This window comes from Schistocerca serialis, chromosome 10 (assembly GCF_023864345.2).
Source record: "Schistocerca serialis cubense isolate TAMUIC-IGC-003099 chromosome 10, iqSchSeri2.2, whole genome shotgun sequence".
NCBI lineage: Eukaryota > Metazoa > Arthropoda > Insecta > Orthoptera > Acrididae > Schistocerca > Schistocerca serialis.
Genome location: NC_064647.1, coordinates 225,159,884 through 225,173,645, shown reverse-complemented (window position 1 = coordinate 225,173,645; position 13,762 = coordinate 225,159,884). Strand labels below are relative to the sequence as shown.

General features: G+C 43.3%; 1 protein-coding gene across 1 annotated transcript in view; it reads right to left on the bottom strand.

The window, feature by feature from the left end:
• The window catches only part of LOC126424739 (E3 ubiquitin-protein ligase UHRF1-like), a 163,292-nt gene that overhangs the window by 111,818 nt on the left and 37,712 nt on the right, over positions 1-13,762 (bottom strand). The window contains exon 4 of the mRNA XM_050087457.1: positions 6,177-7,129. Within this exon, the coding sequence (XP_049943414.1) occupies positions 6,177-7,129 (953 nt within the window). The remainder of the gene's footprint in view (positions 1-6,176; positions 7,130-13,762) is intronic.

The following is a 13,762-nucleotide window of genomic DNA, read 5'->3' as shown; positions in this document are numbered from 1 at the left end:
GCCATGTCCCCACAATACCCTTTCTTTGAGGAGTGCTAGTCCCACAAGGTATGCTGGAGAACTTATGTGAAGTTTTTTGAGATAGGAGATAAGGTATAGGTGGAAGTAAAGCTGTAAGGGCACATCACGCATTATGCTCACATAGCTCAACTGGTAAAACACTTGCGCACAAAAGGCAAAAGTCCCAGGTTCGAGTCTCCGTTTGGCACAATTTTAATCCGCAAGGAAGAGACGAAGGTGATGTTTTGAAAATTATGCTAAATGCCGCCCACTTGCAGATGACACTGAAACCATTATTGGTACATCTACTATCCCCCAGGTAGCATATGCTGTCATCAGATCAAATAATCTTTCCAGGTGTTGGGACCTAAACACCCCCCACCTCCAGTCCAAATGAGTGCGAAGACTGGTTTGATGCAGCTAACCCCGCCAGCCTACGCTTTTCATTTGTAAATAACTATTCCAAGCTGCTTATTGTATTTGAGCCCTGGTCTCCCCTCGCCAACGTAACTATGCCTTGATGCCTCAAGTAGTGTTCTCTGCACCTACACCTTCATTCATTTCAGCTATGCCACAAATTTATTTCCTCCCCAATTTGTTTCAATACCTCTTCATTCGTTACCCAGCCTATCCACCTACCTCCATCATTCTTTGTCCCACCACATTTCAAAAACTTCTATTCTCCTTTCGTACGTAGTGCTTATAATCCATGTTTCACTTTATAAGGTTACACTCCAGACAAACTGCTTCTGAAAAGACTTCCTAACACTTAAATTTATATTTACTGTTAACATATTTCTTATTTTCAGATGAGCTTATTTTGCTGGTCTCGGCCTTGTGATACCAATTCTGGAGCTACTTGACTGAGTAGCAGCTGCTCACAATCTGAGAAACAGCCAAGAGAGTGGTGCGCTGAGCACCTACCCCTCCATACCTCATCAACATGACGCCGCAATGCAGAGGATGATACGGCAGCTGGTAGATATCCCTTGGGCCTTCACGGGCTGTGTTCCTCCCAATCCCCCCCCCCCCCCATTCCCTCTTCCACTTCCACCCCTGCCACTCCTTAACGCCAATTCACACTGGCCGTCACATCGCGGTGTGTTCACACTGTCTATCATGTCAAATCACATTAATTCTCTTAACCCATTATTGAACAGTGAAAGTGTTGTTACGAGTTATCATCTGTGACACACAACGTCAGAGTATAGTTTCGGAATTGAGGAACTAACAACAATTAAGTTTATTAATCACCAAAGCAAATCTCATAACATATGTCCTCCATAACTTTTCGCGTAGTGAAGTGCTGAGAATTGAAACAACTTTTCAATACATCAACATTTATTTGCAGGAAAAAACTTATACAAACAATACTTATGAGGGAATAAACAGAGCCTGTTTACCTCATCCACATCTTTTTCTTCCTTAGATAACTAATAATGTCACAAACGACTGTATTTTTCTCCTTCACTTGCACTGACTTTTTCACTTATAATGTTATTCAATGACAATTGCTTCATTAACTTGTGTTCTTATTTGTATACAGTATGGATGTCAGATCTGTTTGTTATTGGAAAACCTAAATAATTTTTCAAACAATGTAAAATCCAGGACAGAATAACAATAATATTATAAAAAGGACAGATTGCTACTCATCATACATGTTGAGGAAACAAAAGCCATGGGTTATCTCCTAATATTGTGTTGGACCTCCTTTAGTCCAGTACAGTGCAGCAACTCGACGTGGGATGGACTCTGACAAGTTGTTGGAAATCCCCTGCTGCCTTTACAGCCGTCCATGATTGTGGAAGTGTTGTCAGTGCAGGATTTTGCACACAAACCGATCCCTCGATTACGTCCCACGAATGTTCGATGGGATTTATGTAAGGAGATCTGGGTGGCCAGATCATTTGCTCAAACCATCCAGAATGTTCTTGAAACCAATCATAAACAATTGTGGCTCAGTGAAATGACAAAATGTCATTCGTAAAAATTCCATCATTGTTTGGGGATATAAACTCCACAAACAGCTGGAAATGGTCTCCAAGTAGCCAAACGTAAACATTTCCAGTCAAATATTGGCTCAGTTGGACCAGAGGACTCAGTTCACTCCATGTAAACACAGCACACACCATTACGGAACCACCACCAGCTTGCACAGTGCCTCTTTCACAACTTGGGTCCACAGCTTCGTGAGGTCTGGCCACACTTGAACTCGACCATCAGCTCTAGCCAACTGAAATTGGGACTCATCTGACCAGGCCAACTGTATCGGTCAAGAGCCAAGGAGAACCACTGCAGGCACTCACGTCAGTCATCTGTTGTCATAGCCCATTAACATGAAATTTTGTTGCAATATCCTAATGGATACATTTGTTGTACATCCTACATTGATTTCTGTGGTTATTTCTTGCAGTCCTGCTTGTCCGTTAGCACTGACAACTATATGCAAACATCACTGCTCTGTCATCAAGTGAAGACCATCGGCCACAGAGTTGTCTTTGGTGAGAGGTAATGCCCGCAATTTAGTATTCTCGAAACACTCTTGACACTGCAGATTTTGGAATACTAAATTCCCTAAAAATTTCTGAAATGGAATGTCCCATGCATCTGGATCCAACAACCATTCTGCATTCAAAGTCTGTTAATTCCCGTTGTGTGGCCATAATCACATCAGAAACCTCTCCACATGAATCACCCGAGTACAAGTGACAGCTCTGCTGATGCACTGCCCTTTCATACCTTGTGCACACGATACTACTGGCATCTGTATACGTGCATATTGCCATCCCATGACTTTTGTCACCTCAGTGTGAAGGAGACATTGAGTCACACACAGGCACAACAAAAAGATTGTTATAAAAATTATCCATTACATCTTGTGTAGTGGTACAGCAACCTTCTATGGCTATTATTTAAAAAAAAAATTTGTAGGTTGCACAGTATTCTTTATTAAGTTAGGAACAATGCATTTCACCCACATAGGGTATCATCAGGTTGTTATAAAACCAGAAAATTCTCTGCCAAAAAGCATCCATCAAGAAGACAAGACACCAAATAAAACATACTAAAAGCCTGTCATTGTATCCACGAAGTTGCCTTTCAATACATTTTATCTAGTATCTTGCCTCCTTGACAGATGCTTTTTGGCAGAAAATTTCTGATTTTTTAACACAACCTGATGATGCCTTATCCAGGCAAAATGCATTGTTCTTAAGTTAATAAAAGTACTGTGCAACCTACAACCATTTTGTAAACAGTAGAAAGACTTGTCATACATTTCAGCTTCCCGCCAAAAGGTCTTCTTCTAAAGTAGAAAACACACACATTCACACAAGCACAACTCACACACACATGACCACTGTCTCTGGCTGCTGGGGCCACATTGCTTATGGCAATCCTGCCTGCCAGTAAAGACTCCACCACTGTGGTTTTGAACCTCAAGGATTACCTGGCAGAGGGACTCTGTCAGCTATCAGATTCCTACAAACCTTGTCATAGTGACCCCATTCCGAAATCCAACAGCATTCCCAGTTTCTCCTTAAATCTTTAGTCCCACCACAGAACCTCTCCCAAGTATCTCTCTCCTCACCCATACCACTCCCAGCACTCGTAACTTCTACATTCTTTCTGAAATTCATAAACCCAACTGCCCAGAATAACCTATTGCGTCCAGTTATTGTGCCCCCTCTAAGAGAATCTCTGTTCTTGTGGGGGCAGCACCTTCAGCTAATTTCCCTGTAGCCTACCCTCCTACATAAAATACAACTACCATTTTCTCCACTGCCTCTCCACAATTCCTGTTCTTTTACCATATGGTGCCTTGTTCACAACTACTGATGCCATCTTCCACTACACTAACATCCTTAATGTCAACAGCCTTGCCCTTATTAGACACTACGTTTCCCAACGCCTGACTGATTTCAAACTTACAACCTCTTTCCTGGTCACCGTGACCAACTATATCTCCACGTACTTTTTTTTACTTCACCTTTGAAGGCATTACCTACAAACAAATCCACGGTGCAGCAATGGCACCTGCATGGCAGCATCCTGCGCAAACCTATTCGAGGGCCATCTAGAGGAATCCTTCGTAAACACTCAGAATCCCAAAACTCTCAACAGTTTCAGATTCATTGATGACGCCTTCGTGATTTGGGCTGAGGGTGCTGACACCCTCTCGACATTCCTCCGGAACCCCAGTGTCATTGCTTGTCCCCTGGTCCCACTCAATTGCAACAAGCCACCTTCCTTGATGCTGACCTCCACCTCAAAGAAGGCTATATCAGTACCTCAATCCATAGAAAACCAACCAACCACCAGCAATACCTCCACTTTAACAGCTGCCACCCATCCCTTCCATACAGTATAGCCACTAGTGACTGTAGCAATTGTAGTAAAGAGTAGTTCCCCTCTCACTGACTGAAATTACCTCACAACCATATACAAAAACAGATCTCCTGTGGCTTTCCCTCCAGTCACCTACCACCTCTCACACACCCACTGTCTGCCCACAAAGGTGCACTCTACTCATGACTAAGTTCCACCCAGGACTGGAGCAAAGGAATCACATTATTTGCTAGGATTTCAAACACCTCTCATCATGCCCTGAAATGAGATATATCCAACCAACTATCCTTCCCACTCTTCCCGTAGTGGTATTCTACTGTCCACTGAATCTACACAATATCCTAGTCCATCCCCACTCCACCCCCACTCCCAACCCCTTTTCTCATGATTCATATTCCTGTAACAGACCTACATGCAAGACTGCCCCATGCATCCTCCCATCACCTGCTCCAGTCCAGTCACAGGCATCATCTATTCCATCAAAGGCTACATGTGAAAGCAATCATGTGATCTATAAACCAAGCTGCAACCACTGTGTTGCATTTTCTGTGGACATGGCAACCAACAAGCTGTCCATCTGCATGAATGGCCACTGACAGCTGAACCACCCAGCAGCTGAACATGCTGCCCTAGACAATGTGCTACAGTTTCATCACTGCCTGCACAATCCGGATCCTTCTCATCGACACCAGCCTTTCTGAACTGCACAGGTGGGAATTCTGCCTGAAATATATGCTATGTTCCTGGAACGACCTTGGCATCCACCTTCTTAGTCCCTAATCCACCTTCATTAGTCCCTGTCCTTCAGCCACCTATCCCTTCTCAATTACACAGCCTTCTATTCCACCAACACACCTACTAGCCTTTTCCTCTTCCTCCCTTTCTGCCCCCCCCCCCCCTCCCAAGCAACTCAACTGCACCTAGCAGTGCTACCCCATCGCCACCATGTCCCTGCATGCTCCCACAGTCAGATCTATACCGACCCCCCCCCCCCCCCCTCCCTGCCACAGCCACTAATCCCCACCACTCATTGCTTCTTCCATCGAGTGCAGTCGCTGTATGCAACCCGGCCTCTGCAGCCAGAGACAACCGTCGTGTGGCTGTGTGCGTGTACACTTTCTACTTTACAAGAAGGCCTTTGGGCTAAAAGCTCAAACTTTCTTCCGGAGGAACCTTGATGTGAAATGAATGTTGGCTGACTAATTGTGTGAAAACTGTCATTTGAAATGCATTCTGGAATGATTAGAGGTGATGTGACATGAAGTGAAGACCAGTGCAAATTGGCCTTTATTTCTTCTATTATTACTTCCTTTTCTACCCAAATAGCAAAATCCAGCAGCTACTCCCCCCAGAGCATTACTTAATTTAATTTGACTACAGGCCATAAATTTCATTTTCATCTTGTAGCCTCTTTATCAAGATACTACCTGTTCTGACCAACTGCTTTTCCATGTCCTTTGCTGTCTCTGACAGAACTACAATGTCACTGCCAAACCTCAGAGCTTCTATTTCTTCTCGGTGAACTTTAATTCCTCTTCCTAATTTCTCCTTGGTTTCCAGTACTACTTGCTCTCTGTACTTATTGAATAACATGGGCATAGGCTGGTACTCTAACCCACTAGTCTCTCAATTACTGCTTCTTTTGCTTTTACTTCAACTGTTGCAACTTCAGTATGATTTCTATACAAGCAGTAGGTAAGCTTTTGCTCACTGTATTTCATCCCTTGCAACTTCAGAATTTCAAACAGTGTAGTGAGTAATTAATCATTATGAAAATAAAGATTATAATAACAACAATAATAATAATAAAAATAATTCATACTAACTTCAGATTAATTATCTCATACAAACAACCATCATCTGGCAGTGCTTGCTGATTGGAAGCTTCCTCACATTCTGCCCATCCATTGCTTTGTGAAGTGTTCTTGAGTGACATATGAGAAGAATGTCCACTGTCACCACTTTCAGAATGATCTGTATCACTCACTCCATTCATTCTATCAGAAGATAAGTCATAAGTCATTTCTTGCAGTGCTTCATGCAGCGCTCTCTGCAGCGCTTCTTGTCTAGTCTCATTTGGCCTCGGAGTATTTCCAATGGTGTCACCTGTTATCTTACTATTTGTATCACTCACTGATTTTTTTTTATTTGAAGGTCGGCCACACGTCTTTTTCTGCGGCACACCCTTTTTACTTCCATTCATCCTCTGTGTATTACCAACGGAGTCAACTGTTCTTTTACCACCTGTATCACTCACTGCACATATTTTATGATAAGACTGGTCACAAGTGATTTCTTGCAGTTCTACTTGTTTATTTCCATTTGACATTGGTGTATTTGCAACCGAGTCAACTGTTTCTACACCACGTGGGTATGGAGCAACATAGATTGCTGGAGGCACGTAAATTTCTGGTTCATATATTACCTGAACATCTGGATCTTCTGGGGGAAGGTAAATTACCGGTTCTTCTTCTGATGGGATGTAAATTACCGATTCGGGGCTACTCGATCGAACTGTCACGACATCTATTACTTCATCATCAGAGATTTCCACAGGTGAGTCTCTATGTAAGGTACTTGGAGCTGGTGCATCTTTGGTTTTGTCACCAACACCTTTGTTGCTGTAGTCAGCTTCCCGTTCCCCATTCCTCTGGGTCGGTGGGATAGTTTCCTCACTAATAGCATCTAAACGTGCCTGGTCCTCCACATAAATAACTTTAACTTTGCCTTGAAACCACGCTCCAAAATGTGTGTCCAGAAAGTCAACGTACTCGCCAACCTGCAAACAAAAAGAGGAAAACAAGTTCAGAATACAGAACTACAAAGTGATATTAGGTGAGACCAGACTACAATGATCACACAACCACAGCCCAGAAAATGAACCGAGCGAGGTGGCGCAGTGGTTAGACACTGGACTCGCATTCGGGAGGACGACGGTTAAATCCCGCGTCCGGCCATCCTGATTTAGGTTTTCCGTGATTTACCTAAATCACTCCAGGCAAATGCCGGGATGGTTCCTCTGAAAGGGCACGGCCGACTTCCTTCCCCATCCTTCCCTAATCCGATGGGACCCATGACTATGCTGTCTGGTCTCCTTCCCCAAAAACCAACCAACCCACCAGAAAATGAACTGTCAACAATATGATCAATAATACTCTTAATCAATCAGCAGTAGCGCACTGTAAGCCGGTAATTCAATAATTACAGCGCTATACACATTTTCATTAAAAAAAATACCAATTCTATCAGTTAACCAAAACATATCAAAGTTTACTATGTAATCTTTAGGTGGTAGCTGCTCATTTTGCATTGCTTTACATTCAGTTTGTGAGCAACAAGAAGTTATCGTGGATGGACAAAAATGTTTTCAGTCGTCTTTTGCAGTTTTATCTACATCGAAAAGTTTATTCATATTTTTACTAAACATTTCTCGTTGCTGCCAGTGTACACACAAATCATGACCCTTTACTGTTTTTTCAGAAAAAAATAAAGCTAGCATGAGCTATATGAAGTTAGTTAAAGTCAATTTCAATGGGGGCGGGGGGTGACATAGCAAACGACATACCTGACTACAGATAAAAGTGGTGAATGAGTATTTGATTTGCTTCAAACATGGCAGACATATATACTCACTCTACGAAATTTAAACTCGTTGGTTGAGCCTTATACTAAATCAGTGCAACCAACAAAATGGTTTCAGTGTACGACAAGTGAAGAATGGGATCATGATTATTGTGCAAATATTGATGAGTATTGCATTTGCAAGAACTGCAGTTGCGATGTGGTGATGAAATTTATGTTAGTGTATCAGAAAAAGCGATCTTGAACATTTGAGATTATCAGTAACTTGTTGATTCCTGAAATAGTCAAGATGGGGACAAATGATCTAAATATTTTACAAAAAGTTTAAAAAAATTGTCCTTAAAATCTTTTAATAGTCAAGATCACAAGTAAACAACAGTATGTAAATAATATTATTTAATTCCAATATTGACTATTAAAAAATTTATTAAGGAAAATTTTTAACTTTCTGCATCAGTAATTTCTAAAAACAAAACATTGATATTGATAAATTATTTGTAAGAGAAAACAACAACTATATAATACTTTTTATCAATACTTAATGGGCTACACAATGTATAACAAATTACCCCACACACTGTACCACCATGTCCCACTGTGTGTAAACTGTTACAGAGTGCATGACCAAAAATAATATCAAGTCAGTGATATTCTTGATAGCCGAGCATAAAAAAAAAAACCTCTAAAACCTTCTTGTACAAAAACATTATCAGAAAAAAAATTTCAGCAACTAGCCTTAGACTCCCCTATTTCTCTGCATACTACCCTTTCATTAGTATGGCTATTCCTTGTCTTAGTAAATAACAATAAAATCTCACTGGACAAAATATGAGTCGCGTCCCTAAATGAGCACAAAGATCATATTGCAGCATCACGCACTACTGGTCAAAAGTTTTCAATCACCCACGAAATAAAACTGTACATTTTATTTCAATATACAAACACATCATACAAACTAAAAAGACCAACAAAATAAATATTTTCCCCCTCTACAACTAGTACAATACGGCTGCACGAACTCTTGGCATTCTGGATACATGATTTTGTAGCATTTTTTGTAGCTATTGCAACCAAACACGTCAATGAATTATTCCATAGATCTTCAAATATCAGACGACCTGAGTTTTCCGACTTTCCTGGTACGTTCAGCCCACAAGAGTTCAATGGGATTTAAGTCGGGTGACCGAACTGGCCAAATCCTATTCTTCGGACCCTTTTCTATCAACATACACACTGTACAATTTAGAAGCATGTTTGGGATCACTGTTCTGAAGCAGAACAAACTCATGACTAATAATTCTCTTACCAGATGGAAAACCATTGTTGATCAGTGTCATGTGATACCCTTCCTTCTTTAATGTTCCATTAATTCTCACTAGATCAACTTTGTCACCCACAAAACATCGCTAAACCGTGACTAGCCCTCCACCGTCCTTCACCATTGGTGTCACACACTGATTCTTCACGCGTTCTCTGCAAAGTCAACAGACAGACATTTGATGACGGCTTCCAAATATCTAACCTAAATTTGTCCATGAATAACACCTTAGGCCATTGCTGTACACTCCAGTTTTTATGTTGCTGTGCCAATGCAATTGTTTCATCTTATTTTGTTTGAATAACAAAGTTTTTTTTTCCAATATCCATCCCTTTAAACCTTGCTCACAGAGACAGCATTGCATTGTTGAGACAGAGACTGAAACTGCTTGCATACTACTTACTTCCTCAGGAATTTCAGGTGCAGTGCAAGTCCTCTGACATTTACTCTGTATACATATGAACCGGTCTTCATTGTACGGTGTTACTCGCTGTCTTCAAATCATGAAACACTTGCATTGGCACCAGTTTGCTTGAATTGCTGCAATGTGCACACCCCTGCAGATTTGGATGGTTGGTCGATTCGGGTGGAGGGACCGAACAGCGCAGTCATTGATCCCATCAAATCAGGGAAGGATGGGGAAGGAAGTTGGCCATGCCCTTTCAAAGGAACTATCCCAGCATTTGTCTGAAGCAATTTAGGGAAATCACAAAAAACCTAAACCAGGATGGTCGGATGAGGATTTAAATAATCGTCTTCCCGAAAGCGAGTCCAGTGTGCTAACTACTGAGCCACCTCATTTGGTTGCAGATTGGGCTATGCCAACTTTTGTTCCTATTGTCTTACTAGAATAGCCTTCCTGATGCCAATATACAATTACAGCATATTTTTCAGTTCCAGTCTCCTGTTAGGACGTAATATGGTAGGATTCTGATCAGGTATACAAACACTGTCAGATGCATACAATGTACTGTAAACTAAAGCAAACTGATTTATACAGTATAATGAATGAGGCTTGTTTCAATTGAGCCGACTTACATAGAGATACGTCAGTGTTGTTGTGGGTACTCTTTAGTACCCCTCTAGGCAAAAGCCCATCAAATACCCAACAGGGGTGCTTAGTCTTTACATGTTTATACTTATTTTATTATCAGAATGCAGGTATGATGTAATTTTCAAAACGAAATCCCTCTTTTAAGCACAAATCCAGAGTTGTGATAGGTGATCAAAAACTTTTGACTGGTAGTTTAGATGGTACAGAACTGGCATCAGGTTGTCACTTGAATTTGAGTCAATAATGACCACAGAGGAATGGCATGCAACAATATAGTAACTAGACTGGCTAGGAAAACACACAACACACCTTTACTTACATTTTCAACCAACTACATTTCTATCACCTTCAAAGCAATTCCCTTGTGTCTGCAAACACTTTTTCCACCAGTGCTTCCATTGTCGGTAGCATCTCTAGAACTCATCTTCTGGCAAAAAATGGTGCCCTTTAACGACTGTCTTTCGGGAACAAATAAAGTATGACATGGGGCCATGGTAGCACTGCAATGGACTCTGATGTCAAAAACTGCCCAATAGATAATGCAGTATAGGACAGTTCATTATCATGAATTGGGTTCCAGTCATTAGTCATGTGTCGACGAACACAATAGATCCATTTTCAAAGTCTGTTGAGAATTTCTCAATTGTAGTATTGGTTTACTATCTGGAGATGAGGTAGCCTCTCTTTGGGCACAACGCCCATGGATTCAAAGAAACACACAATCACACATTTCACCTTCGACTTGGACATGCACGCTTTCTTTGGTCTCCACAATTCCTTCAAACATCACTGCCAACTTTGACTTTTAATCTCGGGGCAACGATTTTCATGGTTAACATTTGATCAGCTCATACAGCTTCACTTGCACCGGTTCTGCTGTCATCCGATCATGCTTTTGACAGTTGTCCACTGCGATGTTCATCTTAGACACCGGCTCTGTCTTCAGAAAACATTTTTTGCCAGTGAAACACTTGTGCCCTTGATAAAATTTCACTTTCAAAAGCCATTTCTCCATTTGTGCTATAGATAGTTTTGACACTGAATCTTTTATTTGTAAGATTGAGATGAGACTAGAAATTTGGGTGGTGGTGGTTGTTGGGATATTTAAGGGGGACTAAACAGCGAAGGTTATCAGTCCCCCATTCCAAAAACAGGCAATACATAAATTCGCGGAGCAGGTAAAACCCCAAGGGGAAGGAGACTCCCCCCCAGGCACTAAAAGAACACAAATTAGGCAACGAACACTACAGACAAGAAGAGTACAGATAAACACCAGACAGAAAGAAACAGAAGAAAAGAAGAAGGCCGGAGACTGGTTGACTGACCACGAGAACAAAAAAAAAAGGGAAAGAGTCAACCATCTTACGACACACTAAAATCTGCAACCAAATATGAGAGACTCGAGGACAAGAGACACAGAAAGGGAAAGGTGCAGGACCTCCCTAAATGGATCCATAAAAAGGACTACCACGGATAAAATTTAAAACGTCATCAGCCATGGAGGCATCGTCGCATAAAACCAAAGGCAAAGTGCCCGGGAGATTAAAAGACTGCCGGAGGGTGCGCAGTCGGGGACACTCCAACAAAATGTGGGCGACCGTCAGCCGGGACCCACACCAACACAGGGGGGGGATCCCCCTGACGCAAAAGATGGCCGTGCGTCAGGTAGGTATGGCCGATGCGGAGCCGACACAGGATGACAGAGTCCCTGCGAGAAGCCCGCAGGGAGGAGCACCACACATCGGTCGTCTCCTTGACAGCCCGCAGTTTATTCGGGGATGTCATGCCATGCCACTCAGCAGTCCACATCCCAAGCACCTTACGGCGCAACACCAGCTGCTGATCGCGAGCCGTGAGGCCGATCTCCAAAGCTGGGACGTCGATCGCCCCTTTGGCCAGCCTGTCAACACATTCATTCCCCGGGATGCCAACGTGACCTGGCGTCCAAACAAAGACCACCGAACGACCAGAGCGGGTAATGACGGAAACAGACTCCTGAATAGAGGACACCAGAGGAGAAGAGGTATAGCAGCGGTCGATGGCCTGGAGGCTGCTCAGGGAGTCACTACAGATGACGATGGACGTACCTGAGCAGAAACGCATATGCTCAAGAGCGCGCAATATGGCCACCAGCTCTGCAGTAAAAATACTGCAGCCAGCCGGCAAGGAGTGCTGCTCAACATGGGCAGCGTGAGCAAAAGCGTAGGCAGTGCGACCATCAACCAGGGAACCATCAGTGTAGACAGTCTCACAGCCCGAAAATGAGGCGAGGAGCGCAAGAAAACGGCGACGGAGGGCCACAGGCGGAACTGAGTCCTTGGGTCCCTGTGCCAAGTCCAGACGGATGGACGGCTGGGGCAAACACCAGGGAGGCGTAGGTGCACGGACCCGGAAGGGAGGCAGAAGAGGGAATGACCCTAGTTCCGACAGCAGGGACTGGAAGCGGACAGCTATGGGAAGCCCAGACCTAGGTCGCCTGTCTGGCAGATGGAGGACCACGGCAGGGAAAAGCAGGCGACGATTGGGATGGCCCGGCGAGCAATGCACGTGGACAGCATAGTCGGCGAGCAGTCGATGGCGGCGAATCCGCAGCGGGGGAACCCCGGCCTCCACCAGTAGACTATCCACGGGGCTCGTACGAAAAGCGCCAGTTGCAAGCCGAACCCCACAGTGGTGTATGGGGTCTAACAACGTCAACACTGAGGGTGATGCAGACCCATAGGCCAGGCTCCCATAATCAAGCCTGGACTGCACAAGGGCTCTGTATAATCGCAACAGCGTGCAGCGATCCGCACCCCAAGATGTGTGGCTCAGGCAGCGGAGGGCGTTGAGGTGCTACCAGCACTTTTGCTTCAGCTGACAAGGGAACCTCCCCATCGCACCCCCCTCAGATTTAGTTATAAGTTGGCACAGTGGATAGGCCTTGAAAAACTGAACACAGATCAATTGAGAAAACAGGAAGAAGTTGTGTGGAACTGAGAAAAAATAAGCAAAATATACAAACTGAGTAGTTCATGGGAAGATAAATAACATCAAGGACGCTGGGACAGCAGGAGCTCCGTGGTCTCATGGTAACGTGAGCAGCTGCGGAACGAAAGGTCCTTGGTTCAAACTTCAATTGAGTGAAAATTTTAATTTTTTATTTCCAGTTTATGTGACAAACTCTTATGTTTTCATCACTTTTTTGGGAGTAATTAACACATCCACAAAAAAACCTAAATCGGGCAAGGTAGAAGAGTCTTTTTACCCATTCGCCAAGTGTACAAGTTAGGTCGGTCGACAACATATTCCTGTCATGTGACGCACATGCCGTCACCAGTGTCGTATAGAATATATCAGATGTGTTTTCCTGTGGAGGAATCGGTTGACCTATGACCTTGCGATCAAATGTTTTCCGTTCCCATTGGAGAGGCACGTCCTTTCGTCTACTAATCGCACGGTTTTGCGATGCGGTCGCA